The sequence below is a fragment of the Cloeon dipterum genome, chromosome X, assembly GCF_949628265.1.
Source record: "Cloeon dipterum chromosome X, ieCloDipt1.1, whole genome shotgun sequence".
Classification (NCBI taxonomy): domain Eukaryota; kingdom Metazoa; phylum Arthropoda; class Insecta; order Ephemeroptera; family Baetidae; genus Cloeon; species Cloeon dipterum.
The window spans coordinates 26817109-26835007 of NC_088790.1; the positions used below are offsets into that span (position 1 = coordinate 26817109).

Genomic DNA, 17899 nt, shown 5'->3' on the forward strand with positions numbered 1-17899 from the left:
AGAATTATAAAAATGCTATTTATTAGAAGAGATCTTTTCGCGTGAATAAAAAATGAATTTTAGGACAGCAAAAAATGTTCCCTCTTCTCTCATTGGCTAATCGGCAAAAACTGCGCTCCTCGCGCTCCTCTTAACTTCTGAATCAAAATAAACAGCTGCAGCACAGCAGGGACCAGGCAGACACAGGCACTGAACTGAAAACTGAAGCACAGAGCAGTACAGAGAAGAATTTCATCTTTCATTGTCGCGTTGTAAGGTTTTCTCAAGGTTAAAAAATTTCTAAAATTTTACAACTGAGGATTTATTATTGCAGTGAACGTTGATGAGATCTGTGAAAGCCCTTTTTGCTAATTAAGCCATGCCGAATGATGCTCGAGTTCGGGCACTGCTGGGGGATCTGGGCAGAGCCACTCTGCGGGGTGTCCGCAAGTGTCCCAAATGTGGCACGTACAACGGCACCAGAGGGTCCAGCTGCAAGAACAGAGCCTGCGACGTCGTCTTCAACAGGGGGCTCGCGGACAAGCAGAACAAACCGATCGACGCGTGCAAATTAATCACAGGCGGCTCCAACCAGGTTTGAATGCTTGGAATTTCCGGCCTTGTTAGAGTTATTTTGCTGTCCAAATTCGCAGTTGTATTCTGTTCGTGTGAGAGAAAAAGGTCCAGATGTGCGTGGATTCGTGCACGTCCCCCAAAACTTGGACTCGGCGTCTAGTTTGGATGCTTCGAGCGATGCTCTCAGTCTGCTAAACTCTCAGGGTCAATGCTTTGTCGAGAATTGCCAAAGGTATACTTGAATTTATCGTTTACAAAACTGTTTTTAATTAGATATCGATTGAGCAGGCAGTTTGAGGACAAAAATGGATTTCCTTCTCTCCAGCTGCTGCCTTGCAACCACATTCAGGCTGCTGTCCGATGTTACACTCAAGCTCAGCCGTTGCTGATTAAAAACGAAATTTTGCAGACTTTAGTTGTCAGTAATGAGGTCAAGCAGGTGAGATGAGAAATTAAATGGTAGCCGAGAGCATTTTTATTAATTTTAATTCAGGCCATTTGGCTTCTGCAATCTGAGACCGACGGGCCACTGGTGCAGAGAGTCTCCAAAAATATGATGGTCGTGAAGTGCAAACCAAGCCCCAAGTGTCCGCTCGGCTACGTCCACCTCAGCATTTTCAGCACGAAAATTAAGGAGAGAGTCGAGCACAAATACTGCTGCGCTTGCAAGGCCTATGACAACATGGTAGTAATCCTGTGAGAGAAATTTTAAATTAATTAGCCTTAAAATTACTTGCAGACCAGCAAAGTTCCTGGGAAGAATCCAAACGAGAAGCAGTGCTTGCACTATTACGCTTGTGTTGCAGCTTTTGCCAGTGATGTCAAGTTGTCTGAAGAATTTACTATGTATGTTTCGCTGCTAGTCCCGCAAATCACTCAACTTAAAGGTAATTCATGGTTAATTCTTCAACAAGCCTAAACTTGGTAAACAAAGCAAATAAACTTAAAACTCGACCTACTTTCGATGCTACCCAACCATTGATTTTCTTCAACATTATTTTTTAAACTCCCATTATCTTCAAATTCATTGTTTCGTTGGTCTGGAAACCAGTTTTCGGATTTTTGCGCCCATAGGAAAATTAAAATAATTTTTACCGTTTTTTTCTCAATATTTTACAAAGGCGAAAAATAGTTTTGATTTTATTTAAATTCGGTTGCTCGTTGGATCGTCGACCACGACCCCTCATTGGACAGCTCTTGGATTGTAATTTTACTTGGGATACCCTAATGACCTTTTTCAGGGTACCCCGACCTGAGATTCGCTCCCATGCCGGTTTTTAACGCTTTTTCGGTACTTTCGAGCACATTTAGCGACACTTGGCGACGATTTTTCATCCTAGCCTGTCAATGACCTTCCTCAGGACTGTTTTTTGTGGTTTTGCCTGGGCAGGCGCCTATATTTGAGAGTCTTTTGTTCAATTTTGCCGCCCAACGGACAGTTGCCAGAAGGGTAGGCGCGTCAAGGGGCGCAAGAATCCACTTGTTTTCTTCAATATAAATTTTGTAGCTCCCATCATCTTCAAATCATTATTTTTTAATTATCATTGTTTCAAGATAATTGTTGATATTTTAATTTATAGATGCGCTTGATGCAACCAAATTGTTGGTCAATCAATTACCGATTGATCAGATTGTAGCTGTCGTCACAAAACAGACCGCAGATGGTGGCCAAGAAGTCAGTTTCCAGGTTTTGAGTGACCAGTCCATCCTCGGAACCACTAGTCTCTCCCTCAACGATGATGGACAAATCACTGAGGTAAATCATTATAATTTATTTTGTCCAGTTCTTCAATTAATTCATTAATCTTGTATTTTTTTTACTAGGTGCACTCACTAGACGCAAACCTTGACGATATTCAAATGAAAATTGGCGATCAGGATGAGAGTCTAACCTTCCCGAGTCTGGACAGTCAACTGCTTGACCGGACCATTGGCTTAGTCGATGTTGGGAAGAAGGTGGACGTGCTTGACTCTGCTGTCTCGACCGCTTTCCTCATGCCTGAAGTAGCGAGCGCAAGGACGCATCCACCAGACATGCCGATGTTGTCTTTGGGGAAGAGGAAGCCAGTGGCCAAAAAGAATCCAGCGTGTTTTGCCAAGAAGTTGAATCCAGCCTCAACAGGTAAATGCGTTGATTTTTCCAAATTCAATCTGCATCTAGGAAACATACAAAAATATCGATAGGAAAAGAGGGAGAAAAGTCCAACTGTAATAATGCTGAAAACCTATCTCTTAAGATACCAGGAAATTCGTGAAAATAAAAGGAGCTAGGGAATTGATTTTTTTTACAGTCTCATGCATGATTTTTAACACTTCTGAAGGAATTAAATGTGAAATGTAAATTAAACGGCAATTTAAATAAAAAAATCTGCGCAGTAGAGGAAATTTTTACCACTTCGACCGCAAATTTAAGATTTTCATGGGGGAAACATGGATTAAATTCATTTCTTGCGCAAGAAATTGGTAAAAATTGAGTGGTAAAAACCAATGTTGAAAAATACCGGGTGGTAAGCAATTTTAATGCAACCCTGAATCAAATACCGTTTCGTCTATGATAAAATAAATTAAAAAAATGAGAGCCTCAGTTTTGTTGTTCAAATTAATAACAATACTCTCGCCTTTCAGAGCCTGTGGACGAATCTCGGGCCTCGTATGCCTTTATGGAGTGGCTGGCGTCTGTGACTGAGCGGTTGAATGAGACGATGCACTACGAGACCTCTGGCAAACCAGACCCGCTGGTGTTCCACGTACCTCAGGTACAAACCTGCCTGACCAGTTTCCTTGAACGCGCAAATAATAATTCTGATCATGCTTCGCCAGGTGTTCTTTGACTGCCTGAAAGAGCGAATTTGCAACGGCGGGAAGAAGAAAAGGATTCCCGCTGTGACGACGGTGAACCGACTGCTGAGTTCTACGCCGCGCTCGAGCAACTTCGTCAAGTACACTTGGCACATAACCAATATTATTCACGTCAAAAAGATCTTTGATACTCCAGCGGTAAGAAATTGGATTTGAATATCGCAGGGTTTATTGAAGATGGTTGTTGCAGGTGCCGTTGGACATCACGAGGAGCTTTGTCGAGAATAAAGATGGAACTTTTGACCACTTTGTGAGCTTGAGCGAGGAGGAAAAGTCCCTTTTCTCCGCTAACATGCCGCTCATTCGGCCCCTGGAGCTGAAAACCTACTTGAAAATAGGTATTTAAAATAATATTTTACTGTTGGTTTTTTCCGCTGCATTTTGATGGTTTTCCCATTTTTTGTAGCAATTTTCGCTCTCACTTTATACCATTCAAGGAATTTAAATCAAAGCGCTTCGTTTTTAAGGTTTTTTATTGATAAAAGAGTTAGCAAAGTATCAAAATGGTTGAAAAAATCGCGAAAAGTTGCTCTGGAAACGATCTCAGGGTGCGGTAAGGTCGTCAGGTACTCGCCATTACCTTTCATTTAAGACGTCCTGAAGTAAAATCCGTCAACTCGAATTAATAGATTAAAAATCGTTTTTTTATTTTTGGACCACGTTTCGTCGCGTTTAAAATTGATCTCCTCCTACTGTTTTTTTAGATAAATTGACAAATTAGGTGTCAAAACACTCGTAATTAAATTCCTCAGAGGGTTTGTGATGTGGATTTTTTAATTTCAACCCTTAATATTTTTAATCCCTTTTTAAAGGTACTCTGGTGGGTGAAAAACCTCCCCCACTCGATTGCGGGAAAACCAAGCGAGTTCTTTTTGTTTCAAAAAAAAAAAACCGCCACGCAATGCGTATTAATATTTGAAGGAGTAATAAAAATAATTATTTTTCATCTTTCAAGCCTTTAAAAAGAGCGTTTAGGTCACATTTCGATGGTTTTACTGGCTAATTTCGGTTATTATCGGTTAAAACGCGTCACAATTAGTAGTTTTCTTGGTCATTAACTTTTGAAAAAAGCAATAAAATAACTTTCTTAAACAATCGCCAGAATATTTGGTAGAGAAAAATCTTTAAGTATGGTGTTTTTTATGTTTTTAAAAATGTTAGAAGAGTGTAAAAGTAAATCAGATAGGAAAAAAAATCAATTGTCTTTAATTCCCATCACTGGTTATTTTTCCTTTTACAGGTTTAACAGCGCCAGAGCAGAAAAATCCGACCCCGTTCATCATCGAGTGGGTTCCAGACGTGTTTCCGCGTACGCACGTGGGAGAGATGTCGCTGACTTTTGAATTTGGCCATCAGCGCTTTCAGCAGCACCCGCACAACTGCCAAGACGTAGCCAAAAAAGTAAACCGCTCCCCGAAAATTCTCTGTGCCAAAAAGAAGCTTCTGTAGTGATTTAGAGTTTGTGGACGTAACCGCTTGCCAAATTTACTGGGAATCTTTTATTTTATGACTGTTGTTAGTTAGCATCAAGAACCTTGTTTGTCCTGCGACTTGTGATTGCATTTATTACATAGAATTTTCGCGTCGATGTGAAATTATTGAGTTATCCGAGTTATCGTAGACGAAGCAGATTAAATGTTCTGGTTGTTGTGATATTAAAAAGTGCTTATAATCAATGATACGTGTTTTAAAATGCTAAATTTAATTTTAACCCAGTATTATTCAGCCAGGAAAACAAAATAATCATGAGATGGCAGCACCTCTCGCGTATTTTTAAGTGGAGCATTTTTTTACAATGGACCTTTCTTTTTTTTCATTATTTATTACGAGAGCGAGACGCCTAGCTCTTGTTTATTGAAAGCCAGAAGTAGAGTGCATTCATTATTCAATTGGCTTGTGAGACTTCACTCGAGTGTGCGCGCTGTGAAAGGCAAGACGGCCAACAGAAGGCCAAAGTGTGAACTGTGGAGACCACGGTCAGTATATAACTGCTTTAATTGAATTTGAAGTCGCGCAGACGATCACAAGTGTACTTGTCTTTTTAAAATTTGGTTCGCGCACGCATCGTACAAATAGATCGCGCATTGCGGTGATTGGCCTCTTGTATCGCGCTGCAGCTGCTGCACCCACCACTTTTGCTTGTTACTTGCTACTTTTATTATTCCGAGGACTGCCCTCTCTCGAATCACATCAGTCGGCAGTCAGTTGGCGACGCCACTTGAGTGCAGCAGCCTCAATTACACGCTATATACTCTTTAGTTTCTTGGTGAGTTTTATGTTTTATTTAATTTCTATTGTTTCAAACATGCATGGAATTAAAGTTGTTCAAGCTACGTCAAAATAATTATTTATTTTTAAAAATTTCCCTGAAATACATAATTGCCATGATTGCGGTAATTACAACCTTCACCATACAACTTTTCTATAATTTGGAGAAAACTAATTTTAAAAAAATTAATTAGTGTTACTATTTAAAATAATATCATGAAACAAATCGTTTTGTTGTTCCGACGTTGGTTGTCAAGCGTCATTTAATTATATTCATCCAGCGGGCGCCCGCATTTAACGACACTGTGCAGCGGCACAGTTTCTAACGCTCTAAAAGGCGTGCTATTTTTTGTGACGAATAATTTACCACTAATTACGTTTTCTTTTTTGTATATTTCCACGCCCATATATGCCACCCAAATGATGCTATCTTTATTGCAAGTAAAAATGCGTCGCGCTTTTCTCGCGTCACCTCTATGGCAATGATTCAGATTTTTATTTACAGGATTTTTAGATTAATTAACCAAATTTAGACCACTTTAGGCGAAATTTTACACTTTAGTTTTAAGCGATTTTTTACGAATAAAAATCATAAATTTTCAGGTTTATTTTGTTTTAAAAGGGATTTTAATTTAATTAAATTCCGTTGGCATTCTGTCAGATTTCAATTATCTAAGATGAAAGTTAAGATATATAGTAATCTTAAATCAATTAATATCAGCATTTCCCTTGAACAGCGAATTAAAAAAATCCAGCAGACTGAATAAAGCTCATATTCCATTTCATTTTAAACGACCTTGTTATAAGATTGATTTAAATTTTAACTGCCCCGGATTTTAATAAAATTTAAAAAAACTTTGGGAGATTGAAAGGGTTGAAATGATGAAGAACGATGAATTCAGATTGACGAATTTGGTTGGTGTATTAGGTTACAGTTGCAAATCCGATCGGAAACTTAATCAAGTACAAGAACCCTATAAATCGCGTTCTGCACAATTAAACGAATCACGTCAGCACCGTGTGGCTGACGGACGAAAACTGAATTCTTATTTTAAAATCATCTTTCTGCTGTTAAAGTGGAATGATACTGGGCAACAATTGAAAATTATTTAAATTGTTGGATGCCATAAATAATTGACCGATAAACAATTTGTTCAACAATTTGCAATAATAAAAAAGGTCCACCCTACAATAAAAATTCAAATTTTGCCAATTTTCTCCAAAATTTACAGTGCTTGAACATATTTTCTTGGCGTATTCCGATTCCTCTCGTCGAGATCTGTCCAACGGTGTATGCCACTTATTGGGGAAACTCTGGGTTTTGAAATAAAATCGGATTTCAAGTAAGGAGACAGCCATTACCATTTGAAAAGCACGCTAACTTTCCAGCCAATTTTCTCAAAAAATTACAGTGCTTCTTAGGTCAATTTAGGCTTTAACTGAATCCTAAGGGACGAGTTTATGCATTGACAACAAGCATTTTCCAGGCTTTTCCAGTATCATTCCTCTTTAAACAATAATGCAAAATTACAATAATTCAAACCGCCGAAAATAATTGGCTCCCAACAAAAAGCAGGACCGCGTTGTTGTACCGCTACAAAACCAAAGCAAAACATTCAAATGTATTATGTAATTTAAAATTTTATCTTTCTAGAATCAAAACAGTTTTATAGTATTTGAAAAATCATCTAAAAACTATTTTAATAATCAATTGTGTACAAATTTGTTCCGTTCTTTTAGCGAATCGGAGGATTTTAATATTATTTTTAGACGGTTATAATGAAAGTCTAGCTTATTTTAAGTCTTAAATAATTGCGTGAGTTCTGCTAATGTGGAGTTTAAAAGTAAATGATTCGCAGGTCCGTTTTTCATCCTTATGCGGAAAATACAAAATACAAAAAAAATTCAAGACTGTGAAGTTAGGGTTGTCGTGAAAAACACTCCAGTGAAAATTAGAGTTCGGTTATTTTACTTATTTTATTCACAATAAAGTAGTGCTCTAATTTATGAGAAATAATCTCACACACGAACTTTTGCGGTTATAAAAAAATATTTTCTCACGGAAACTTCCTCGTGCGTCAGTTAATAAAAGAATATGAGACCTGCTCTCGTTTATATTGTTCTGTATTCCGCCGTTAGGTAAAATAATGCGGCTGGGATTTCCTCCAAAAAATGTATGTGACACACGCAATCCATCTAAGTCTATTAATTATCTTGAATGGCGTGCGAATCCAGACATTGTGGGTGGGTGGGTGCGGGGTGGGTCAAGCACACTACTTGAGATTTGAGACTGTCTGTTGGTTTTTGTTCTAAAAATCTTTGCACTCACGTCGTTTGCTTATCTTTCTAGTTCGCGGCAACAAATTATATCAATGTCTGCGTCTGGAGGAGCGTCTGTGACACTTTTGTAGGACAAACTCTCGCTACTTGACAGTGATATATATAAAAATAAAATGTCTCACACTTCGGTGCAAGCTTTTGGCGTGACGATTGCTCCAAAGTTGCATATCTTCTTCACGCGCTTATCATTTTTTGTTATCAGATTTTCTGGTGGGAAAAATGGTTTTTAAGTCCATGCGTTGTAGCATTTCATTCTAACACTCTTAGAGGATGTTTGCAGATTTATTTCAAGTGCGACGATCGATTCGGAAAATAATGCCGCCTGAGGAGGACTCGCAGTCGGTCGCGACCCTAAACTCGGAGGTGGGCAACCTGGACCTGCACGACCAAAGAGACGGATGTCCAGACACGTGCGTGACAACGCTGGACCAGCAAGATCTGGACTACGCCAAAGAATTCCTCAAGGACGACCCGGAAAAGAGGAGCGAGCACTTGAACAGCCTCAGACAGTTTCTGCAGTTCAACTCGTATCTCAACGCACACGACGGTATGTGTGTCTTTGTGATGCCTTTCACAATCGCTAATATGTAGTTGTGTTGCACTTTTAATTGACAGATTGAGTCTTTGTTATTGTTAGCGCAACTTATTGATTGCGATGAGTATGCAGGATTAATATATAATTGTTCTACAAGCTCGTCTTTAAATGGGTTGGAAGTTCAAGACGATTTTTTTTAAAGTTGGCAAATAAGTAATATTACTATTAAAGAGGAATGATACTGCAAAATCCTGGAAAATGCTTGTTGCCAATGCATAAACTCGTCCCTTAGGATTCAGTAAAAGCCTAAACTGACCTAAGAAGCACTGTAATTTTTTGAGAAAATTGTCTGGAAAGTTAGCGTGCTTTTCAAATGGTAATGGCTGTCTCCTTACTTGAAATCCGATTTAATTTCAAAACCAAGAGTTTCCCCAATAAGTGGCATACACAATTGGACAGATCTCGACGAGAGGAATCGGAATTTGCCAAGAAAATATGTTCAAGCACTCGAAATTTTAGAGAAAATTGGCAAAATTTGAATTTTTATTGTAGGAAGGTCCTTTTTTATTTTTGCAAATTGTTGAACAAATTGTTTATCGATCAATTGTTTATGGCATCCAACAATTCAAATAATTTTCAATTGTTGCCCTGTTATCATTCCACTTTAAATGGGTTGGGAGTTCAAGACGATTTGTTTTAGAAAAAGTTGGCAAATAAGTAATTACTATTTTGCTGACTTTAAATTAAAATGTAGCCAAATTTTCTAATAATTTTCACCTCGTGAGGATATTCTTAGGATAGTGTTTGGAGATTTTAGTAATTTTATTCAATTGATGAATTTCGCTTTAATCGGCTAATTTTGAGCACAGGAAAATGACTAAAAGAACCGGATTTAATTTACTCTGATTTATTAAATTATCACCACGCCGTCTCGGTTCGCTCGTTGCTCTGACAAATGTCCTTGAATCAGTATTTCCGTTGTAGACAGATATTGGGACTGGAAATCAAAGATTAAAAAAAATCAGCTCTCATTTTTGACGTGATTTTATTCATTTCCCTGTTACCCTTTAACAACGCTTCAAACTTTGTTGAAACTGACGGTATATTGAACAAAAAACGGCGTGCTTTTAAAGGTTCATGAAAGGAGAATTAAATTTTTATTCTTATATAATCAATGCTTTTGAGAAACGAGAATAAAGTCCGTTTCTTTCATTATAATGGAACATCTAACCTCGATGAGTTTCTAATATAAAAAATGACCTCTACACGTGAGGTTTTATCAATCAAAATCTGTGGGGAATTCCCAACAATCGAGTGCAGTCGCTCGCTAACCGCCAAATCTTTTTTATTTGCACATTGATTTGATATAGCATCAGATAAAAGTGGTTAATGAACTCAATCTCAATTAAATTCAGTTTTCCTCGTCCCTTAAATCTTCAACCAGCAAGGTTTTAAAACCAATTAAATATTGATTCAAATTCTTAAAAAATAACCTGATAAGTTTAATTTAAAGGCCGAGAAAAAAAAACTCTTGTGCCAAGTGCGCACCGAAAATGTGGAGCATTTCCTATTTTTTAAAGATGACGACATTTTTGTTAATTTGAAGGTCTGTAAAATGCGTGAGTCACGCTAAAATGAGATGTCTTAAAAATGAATTGTCTTAATATCACGAGACCCTTCTTTATCACACAAACATTATTTGTGCTACAGCCATGGAAAAACCGTCGTGCGCATTTGTTATAAAAATAAAAATTATGTTTATAAATAGATAAACAGCGATAGGATGAATTTACAATAGGACAAAACAGTGAGAGCAGAGATATAATTTAGTATCGGTCAACTTATCTATCATCATAATCATTTAATATTAATTATATTCATTTATATTAAAAAAAAATCCCACAGATGGTTTTTTATTTGTAGTTTAAGATTTCGATTTTGTGTGCAGTGACTGTTCTAACAAGGAACAAAGTGCAGTCAGGCAGGCGTACATTAATCTCTCATCTTTTTGTGATAAGAGCACTTTCACCGCCGTTTCACCGCGCTGATGAGGAAAACAGATGCTATAATATCAAATCACCCGCCTCTCTATTACGAAACGCTCATATTTTTTACACTTCTCTTTCCAGATGACGAAACTCTGCTCCGATTTCTCAGAGGGTGCAAATTCAATCAGCAGAGGGCCAGGGAGAAAATCCGAAATTTTTACGAACTCAGGGCGACCTCCCCGGAATGGTACGACCTGAGGGATCCGAAGGATCAAGAAATCCAGAGGCTGCTCAGAATGGGGCAAGTGCTGAAACAAATATTTTAAATTTTGCTCAACCAGCTCTCAGGATCTTTATTCCCCTGCTGAAAAGAGACTCGGCGACCGGTCAAACTGTGATAATTGTACGCGCGGCCTTGCACAATCCCAGGGAAACGGCCTTTAACAGCATACTCAAGGTTTTGCGCCGCTACTTTTGTGATTTCTCTTATTAACACTGCTCGTTTTTTCGTGCAGGTGGCGAAAATGGTGATGGAAATCCTGACTCGGCAATCCACCGTTCTCTACATTTACGGGCTCCGGGCGGTCATAGATTTGGACGGAGTCGGACTTGGTCACGCTCTCCAGTTGACTCCTCATCTTATCAAGAAACTTGTCCACACATGGCAGGTAAAAATAACTGCACACCGTTTAAAAAATTATCATAATGTTATATAACAGCTGACACAGTACGTCAAAATCAAGCTAAAATTCCGCCTGCTAGGAAAAATAATATGAAATGAAGACTGAATAATTGGAATTAATATTATTTATATAAATTTTTGTACGGCCGCTGTATTGAAATAATTAAAAAATATGTGCAAAGATAATAATGACTATAACCTTGGTTATTATCCTCTTTATTGCACAATTTTTTAATTATTTTAATTATGGACAAAATTATGATTCTGTTCTTTTTTAGTAAAAAATAATTAATTTTCCCTTGTAAACAGGATTGCTATCCTGTCCGGACACGAAGCATCGACTTTGTAAATTCGCCGCTGCACATAAACATGGTCCTCAACATTTTCCGCAAGTTCATGAACGAGAAAATGAGACAGCGGGTAATTAATAAATAAATCCTCTCTAGTTTTGAACGTCTAATCTGGTTAATTTTTTGAAGATTCACACTCATCGAACAATAAAACCTCTGGTTGGTCTGATTAATCCGGAGGTGTTGCCCGTCGAGTACGGCGGGACTGGACCAAAATTGAACTCTGTAATTGGTGAGTGACTTTCACCTGTCTGATATTTATTTTTTTTACTCAAAGGGTCTATATATCGTTTAGATTACTGGCGCAATGAGGTTTCCAACAAGCGAGATTGGTTTACGGATGATTATAAATATAGAGCAAACATGGACTTGAAAAGCGACGCTAGCTGAAGTTTTTCGCGACTGCATTTGATCGCCAGTGATATATATTGTCTCATATTACAAGTTTTACAGGTTTATTGATATTTAATAAAGTTCCTTCTACTATTTTTGAAACAGAATTTTTACCTGATAAAATTGAAACGTTTTATTTGTTTGCAATTTTATCCCTAATAGAAAAATTAAATGTGACAATTTTATTATTTGCATGGCGGACATTAATGTTAATGTAAACAGGACAACTTACTTATACTTTCGGCTGCCAAAATTTAACTTCCACTTGGAAACAAGCCAGTGAATTGTTGCCAAAAATAATATGTTACATTTCTTTCTGTATCGCAACAGTTCATTCCAATCTAATGTATATGCAATTGTCTATGGGGAAGAACAGTTACACTTTGTGACACTTTTGAATTAGATAAGTTTGTCATTAGGAGCTATACAAAATAACAGCAACGTGAGCTGAACAAACTAGGGCAATGTTGATAGTTTTTTATGTGTATTTTTAGGCTATAATTAATTTTGCTGAAAAAAGGGGCGTCGTAAAAGCATTTCTAAAATTTAACATGGTTTTCAAAGCAAATAGAATGTTCATTTTAAATTTAAAAATGAAATTTTAATAATTATACTCTTAGAAATACATTTTAAAATCAGAAGATTCCAATTTCTTCCTGGACCACTCGTCAACTTCCTTGACGAGTTCCTCAGACATTTGCTCCTTGCCTGATCCTGACTTTCCTTCCCTGAAAAATCTACAAGAGCAAAATTTAAAAGCTAAAAATAAATAAATAAATACCTGCAGTTATCGTCACTGGAGATATTTTTGGTCCTCAAGACTTCTCCAACGCCCTCGAAATTCACGCTTTTATTGCTTTTCATCTGCTTGAAATTCAGGTGGTGGCACAGTTTGTCCACTTGCTCGGCCGTCAGGGATTTGTCCAAAAAGGCAGCCACCTTCCGCACAACCGCAGCTAAATCCTAATGAAATACATTTCATTATTTTTATAAAAAAAACTTGTGCTTGTATCTTACTTGCAGCATTTCTTCATAGGAGAGGAACAGAATATTTGGCTCGTCTTTAATTTTCCAGAAGTCCGTCACGTGGCTCCAGAATGGACAGAATATAACTAAAGAAAATTATTAATAAATATTTATTATGTAATAATAATTACTTTCGTCCTTCATGAAAGATCGGGCGAAAGTCTCAAGGTCGGCTGTGTATCCGTAGAAAAATCGTTTGTGGTGATAATAAGAGACGATTACGTCTTTCACTTCTCTCACAACGTAAAATATCTAAAATTAAACCTAGTAATCTTATCAAACTAAATATTTGATAAAAATACCTTTGGCTTCACGGTCCACAGCTGCTTCGGCAAGAATCTTTTGTGCAAATGCGTTTTGATGAACCTCGGCTGGGGTGAATTTTTAATATTCTCGATTGAAGCGTTCACTGCCACTTCCTGTCCGCTCAAAAATTTGGAGAAATCTGGCGCCATTGATGTTGCCCTACAAACCGAGCGTATCGCATTAAACAAATTTGACAAAAGTGCTGTAAAGCAACACGCATACTCTAAAAACGGGAACCGATCCGAGAGTGAAATCTCCTTCGCTCTGTCGAAATCTAAATTGTTCTGCAACAGCCAAACCATTTCTTGCGTCCAAGTGGTGCCTGACAAAGAGATTTTATTATTTAATAATTGGAAATTACATAAAAAATACCGCATTTAGGAAATGTGATGACCCAGGTGTCATTTGGGTGAACCTCAAAGTCGCTTATCTCCTTGGCCACCTGCGGGAAAATACTCGACAAGAGGCACGAGTCGGGCACGCTCCGAATGAAGCCGTTCGAGTAGAAATGCCCATAGTGTTCGATTTTAGTCGGCTCAAATTGCAGTTCTTCGTCCATCCTCTAAAACAAAATGTTTTAAACCGATAAATTCGATAAATCCTACTCACTGCAATGTTTAACGCATATGAGCTTGCTTGTATCCTTCAACGGAGCGTGTGTTGCACTTGTGGAGAGAGAATAAAATCTTTCATGATGAAGTAGGTCATTGGAACACTCTTAAATTGACAGGAAAAAAACGATTTGCTCGGCCCCCACTATTAAATAGATGGCGCTCAGCTGCCCTGGACCCTATTATAATAGTCACGATTGCTTTTAATTGAAAACAGATTCTGTTTATATGTTAAAAAAATAGAAGCGCGTTTGCACATCACGCCATGTGCGCCTTATCTATTTTAATGACCTCTATAAATTAAACGTAGTGCAAGTCAATGGACGAGAAATTTATTGCTCCTATGTATTACACATGCTTGACTATTTTTTACTGAACACATCAGTAAAATAATCAGTTCCTCTTATTTGTGTCAGAGACCATTCATCGACTTCTTTGGCCAATTCTGCAGAAATCTCTTCTTTCCAGGAGCCAGACTTTCCGTTACGAATGAATCTGAAAAATTATTTCGTTTAATTTTGGAGTTTTTAAATTGAAAGATTAGTTTTCACTCGTTGTTGCCGTCGCCGCAGATTTGCTTCGAGCGCAGAATTTGCACAAAATCCTCGAAATTGACGCTTGTGTTGGATTTCATTTCTTTGAAGCTCAAGTGTTGGCACAAAAGCTGCACCTCCTCCTCGGTGAGCGACTTCCCGAAAAAATCGGCAACTTTTCTCGCCACCTCAGCCAAGTTCTGATTATTATTTTTTAAATATTAATAAAATTTAGTTGTTTGAATTGAGGCACTGACTTTTTGCATGTCTTCATAGTTGATCCAAAGCAGGCCAAGCTCATTTCTGTGCTTCCAGAACTCCGTGATGCGGCCCCAATAAGGGCAGTATGTAACTTAGGAAGGAGTTTTTCAACGGGTAAATTTAAATATTAGAAAAAATACTTTCATCTTTCATGAATGCCCTGCAAAACGTCTCCAAGTTTGCCTTGTAGCCGTCAAAAATTTTGTTGTGGTAGTAGTAGGACACAATCACGTCTTTCACTTCTCTTGCAACGTAAATTATCTGAAAGCAAAACCAAATATTAGTCGTTTTTAAGGAAAGAAAGGCACAATTAAAAAAGACCTTCGGTTTCTTAGTCCAAAGTTGCGTGGGAAGAAATTTGAGCGGAAAATGTGATTTGATAAACCTGGGACGCTGCATGTTTTTGACAAATTTGATTCTGCCACGAATGTCGCTCCGAGTGCCTTCTGAAATGCACTCCATTAAATCGGGTGCGAGTGCTGATCCCCTATACAAATGGATTTTGGTTCATTTATCATTAGCAGAAAATTGAATTACTCGATGAAAGGGAATCGGTCCCATAGAGTAATCTCTTTCGCCTTGGCGAAATCCAGTCCGTTGTTGATGAGCCAAATCATTTCTTGTGTCCAGGTGGTGCCTGCGTTGTAAATTGAAAATATTATTACCGCCGGTCTCCTCTATGTGCTGCTCTCGCGTTACCGCATTTAGGAAAGGTCAAGATCCACGTGTCGTCCGGGTAAACGTCAAGCTCCCTAATGTCTTGAGCTACCTCAACAAATGCAGCGGACATGAGAAATCCATCTGGAATGCTGCGGAAGTAGCCGGAAGAAGCGTTGAATACGCCGTGCCGATCAATTTCGGCCGGCTCATACCGAAACTCGGCTTTTTCCATGTTTGCACCTGCAAAAATCAAAACTGTGCAGCGCTGCTGCTGCGTAAGTCGCTGACTGCGCTACGTTTTTAGGTTGCGGATTTGATAAGAAATAGTTCTAGAACATTTTTTTAAAGAAATCTAATCCCAGCTGGAAAGATAACATTTGTTTCGACTGTTGCCATGCGAGGTTGAAGATGCAGTGGGGGTGAAGGTGCAGTAAGGGTGCCACGCTTATCACACACCTTTTACATTGGCACCTGGCGATACAGGTTAAAATGTATTTTTTCCTGAATTAACTGTTCTTTTTCATTGGAATCATGATAAGAAAGGGTGGCCAATTTAAACAAAACAGTTTTATCCAAATGAGGGCATAGAAAATAAAAACACACTCCCTTAAAGAAATTAAATGCATGCAGTAAGCCATGCGTTATAAAATTGTAACGCATTTGCACATCACGCCATGTGCGCCTTATCTACTATAAATTAAGCGCAGTGCAAGTCAATGGACGAGAAATTTATTGCTCCTATGCATTACACATGCTTGACTATTTTTTACTGAACACATCGATAAAATATTCAGTCCCTCTTATTTGTGTCAGAGACCATTCATCGACCTCTTTGGCCAATTCTGCAGAAATCTCTTCTTTCCAGGAGCCAGATTTCCCTTTGCGAATGAACCTAAAAATTTATTTCGTTTAATTTTGGAGCTTTTAAATTAAAAGATTAGTTTTCACCCGTAGTCGCCGTCGCTGCAGATTTTCTTCGAGCGCAGAAGTTTCACAACCTCGTCGCCATTGATGCTTTTGTTGGCTTTCATTTCCTTGAAGCTCAAGTGATGGCACAAAAGCTGCACCTCCTCCTCGGTGAACGACTTGCCGAAATAATCGGCAACTTTTCTCGCCACCTCAGCCAAGTTCTGATTATTATTTTTTTATAAATTAATAAAATTTAATTGTTTAAATTAAGGCACTGACTTTTTGCATGTCTTCATAGTTGATCCAAAGCAGACCAAGCTCATGTCTGTGCTTCCAGAACTCCGTGATGTGGCCCCAAAAAGGGCAATACAAAACTTAAGAAGGAATTAAACATTGGGAAAATTTAAATATCAGAAAAAATACTTTCATCTTTCATGAATGCCCTGCAAAAAGTCTCCAAGTTTGCCTTGTAGCCGTCAAAAATCTTGTTGTGGTAGTAGTAGGATACAATCACGTCTTTCACTTCTCTTGCAACGTAAATTATCTAAAAGCGAAACCGATCAGTTGGTTTTAAAGGAGGAGGCATAATTAAAAAAGACCTTTGGTTTCTTAGTCCAAAGTTGCGTGGGAAGAAATTTGAGCGGAAAATGCGATTTGATAAATCTGGGACGCTGCATGTTTTTGACATCTGTGATTCTGCCACGAATGTCGCACCGAGTGCCTCCTGAAATGCACTCAATGAAATCGGGAGCGAGTGCTGAAGCTCTACAAATTGATTGTGGTTCATTTAACATAAACATATTTAAATATTAAAAATTTAATTACTCGATGAAAGGGAATCGTTCAAATAGAGAAAGCTCTTTTGCTTTGGCAAAATCCAGTCTGCTGTTGATGAGCCAAACCATTTCCTGTGTCCAGGTGGTGCCTGCATTGTTTTAAAAATTTAAATTTAAATATTTCCTCTATGTGCTGCTCGTTACCGCATTTGGGAAAGGTCAATATCCACGTGTCATCCGGGTAAACTTCAAACTCCCTAATATCTTGAGCTACTTCAACAAATCCAGCGGACATGAGAAATCCATCTGGGATGCTGCGGAAGTAGCCGGAAGTAGCGTTGAATACGCCGTTCCGATCAATTTCGGCCGGCTCGTACTGAAACTCGGCTTTTTCCATGTTTGCACCTGCCAAAATTAAAGTATAAATTATAACTTTTTAGGTCAACCAGCTAATTTATCGCTCTCTCAGTATTCCATTAAATTAGACCAACCTTGAAAATTCATACCACGACACAGTAGAGCGACGCGATGAACTGTGCAGCGCTGCTGTAAGCTACTGACTACGCTGGCTTTTTAATTGTATTGCGTGTGTGTTTCTCGTGATGTAATATCTATGGTTGGTGAGAGAAGCCGCGGTAGAAAAAGGAACTTAATTCGTATTTTTCCTCAACTCATGTTTCTTTTTTATTGGAATCGTGACAAGGTTGGCCAATTGAAACAAAATAATTTAATTTATCGGATTAATTTGTTCAAGTTTTATTCAAATGAGGGCATAGAAAATAAAAACACACTCCCATTAAAATTGGTAAAGTAGTTTTACATTACCCGTAATGTACCTTTGTTAACT

General features: G+C 38.1%; 5 protein-coding genes across 6 annotated transcripts; 2 read left to right on the forward strand and 3 right to left on the reverse strand.

Moving 5' to 3' along the window:
* Positions 1-142: 142 nt before the first annotated feature.
* LOC135947503 (uncharacterized protein C2orf42 homolog) lies at positions 143-5090 on the forward strand. Its single transcript, XM_065496425.1, has 12 exons — positions 143-251; positions 314-574; positions 633-787; positions 844-994; positions 1049-1240; positions 1295-1442; positions 2136-2311; positions 2380-2677; positions 3181-3311; positions 3376-3552; positions 3605-3752; positions 4655-5090. The coding sequence occupies exons 2-12, from the start codon at positions 359-361 to the stop codon at positions 4861-4863; spliced, it is 2001 nt and encodes a 666-aa protein (XP_065352497.1). The 5' UTR covers positions 143-251; positions 314-358; the 3' UTR covers positions 4864-5090.
* A 279-nt stretch (positions 5091-5369) lies between these two features.
* On the forward strand, positions 5370-12061 carry pinta (prolonged depolarization afterpotential (PDA) is not apparent). Of its 2 annotated transcripts, none has more exons than XM_065496432.1 (8): positions 5370-5390; positions 8303-8569; positions 10687-10846; positions 10894-11002; positions 11061-11213; positions 11537-11647; positions 11707-11809; positions 11873-12061. In XM_065496432.1, exons 2-8 carry the CDS (start codon positions 8338-8340, stop codon positions 11965-11967), a joined length of 963 nt encoding a protein of 320 aa, XP_065352504.1. In that variant the 5' UTR covers positions 5370-5390; positions 8303-8337; the 3' UTR covers positions 11968-12061. The 2 variants fall into 2 exon arrangements, with proteins under 2 accessions (XP_065352504.1, XP_065352503.1); XM_065496431.1 differs by lacking the exon at positions 5370-5390 and adding an exon at positions 5537-5680.
* Positions 12062-12559: 498 nt separating this feature from the next.
* LOC135947508 (luciferin sulfotransferase-like) lies at positions 12560-13929 on the reverse strand. Its single transcript, XM_065496430.1, has 8 exons — positions 13912-13929; positions 13675-13864; positions 13525-13624; positions 13299-13461; positions 13128-13248; positions 12988-13082; positions 12752-12933; positions 12560-12707 (listed from the first exon to the last, which is right to left on the reverse strand). Exons 2-8 carry the CDS (start codon positions 13859-13861, stop codon positions 12587-12589), a joined length of 969 nt encoding a protein of 322 aa, XP_065352502.1. The 5' UTR covers positions 13862-13864; positions 13912-13929; the 3' UTR covers positions 12560-12586.
* Positions 13930-14234: 305 nt separating this feature from the next.
* LOC135947506 (luciferin sulfotransferase-like) lies at positions 14235-15766 on the reverse strand. The gene is made up of 7 exons (XM_065496429.1): positions 15407-15766; positions 15245-15344; positions 15029-15194; positions 14848-14968; positions 14704-14798; positions 14465-14646; positions 14235-14408 (listed from the first exon to the last, which is right to left on the reverse strand). Exons 1-7 carry the CDS (start codon positions 15597-15599, stop codon positions 14276-14278), a joined length of 990 nt encoding a protein of 329 aa, XP_065352501.1. The 5' UTR covers positions 15600-15766; the 3' UTR covers positions 14235-14275.
* Positions 15767-16080: 314 nt separating this feature from the next.
* Positions 16081-17751, reverse strand: LOC135947505 (luciferin sulfotransferase-like). The gene is made up of 8 exons (XM_065496428.1): positions 17544-17751; positions 17257-17457; positions 17102-17201; positions 16876-17041; positions 16700-16820; positions 16556-16650; positions 16316-16497; positions 16081-16259 (listed from the first exon to the last, which is right to left on the reverse strand). The coding sequence occupies exons 1-8, from the start codon at positions 17554-17556 to the stop codon at positions 16127-16129; spliced, it is 1011 nt and encodes a 336-aa protein (XP_065352500.1). The 5' UTR covers positions 17557-17751; the 3' UTR covers positions 16081-16126.
* Positions 17752-17899: the final 148 nt, after the last annotated feature.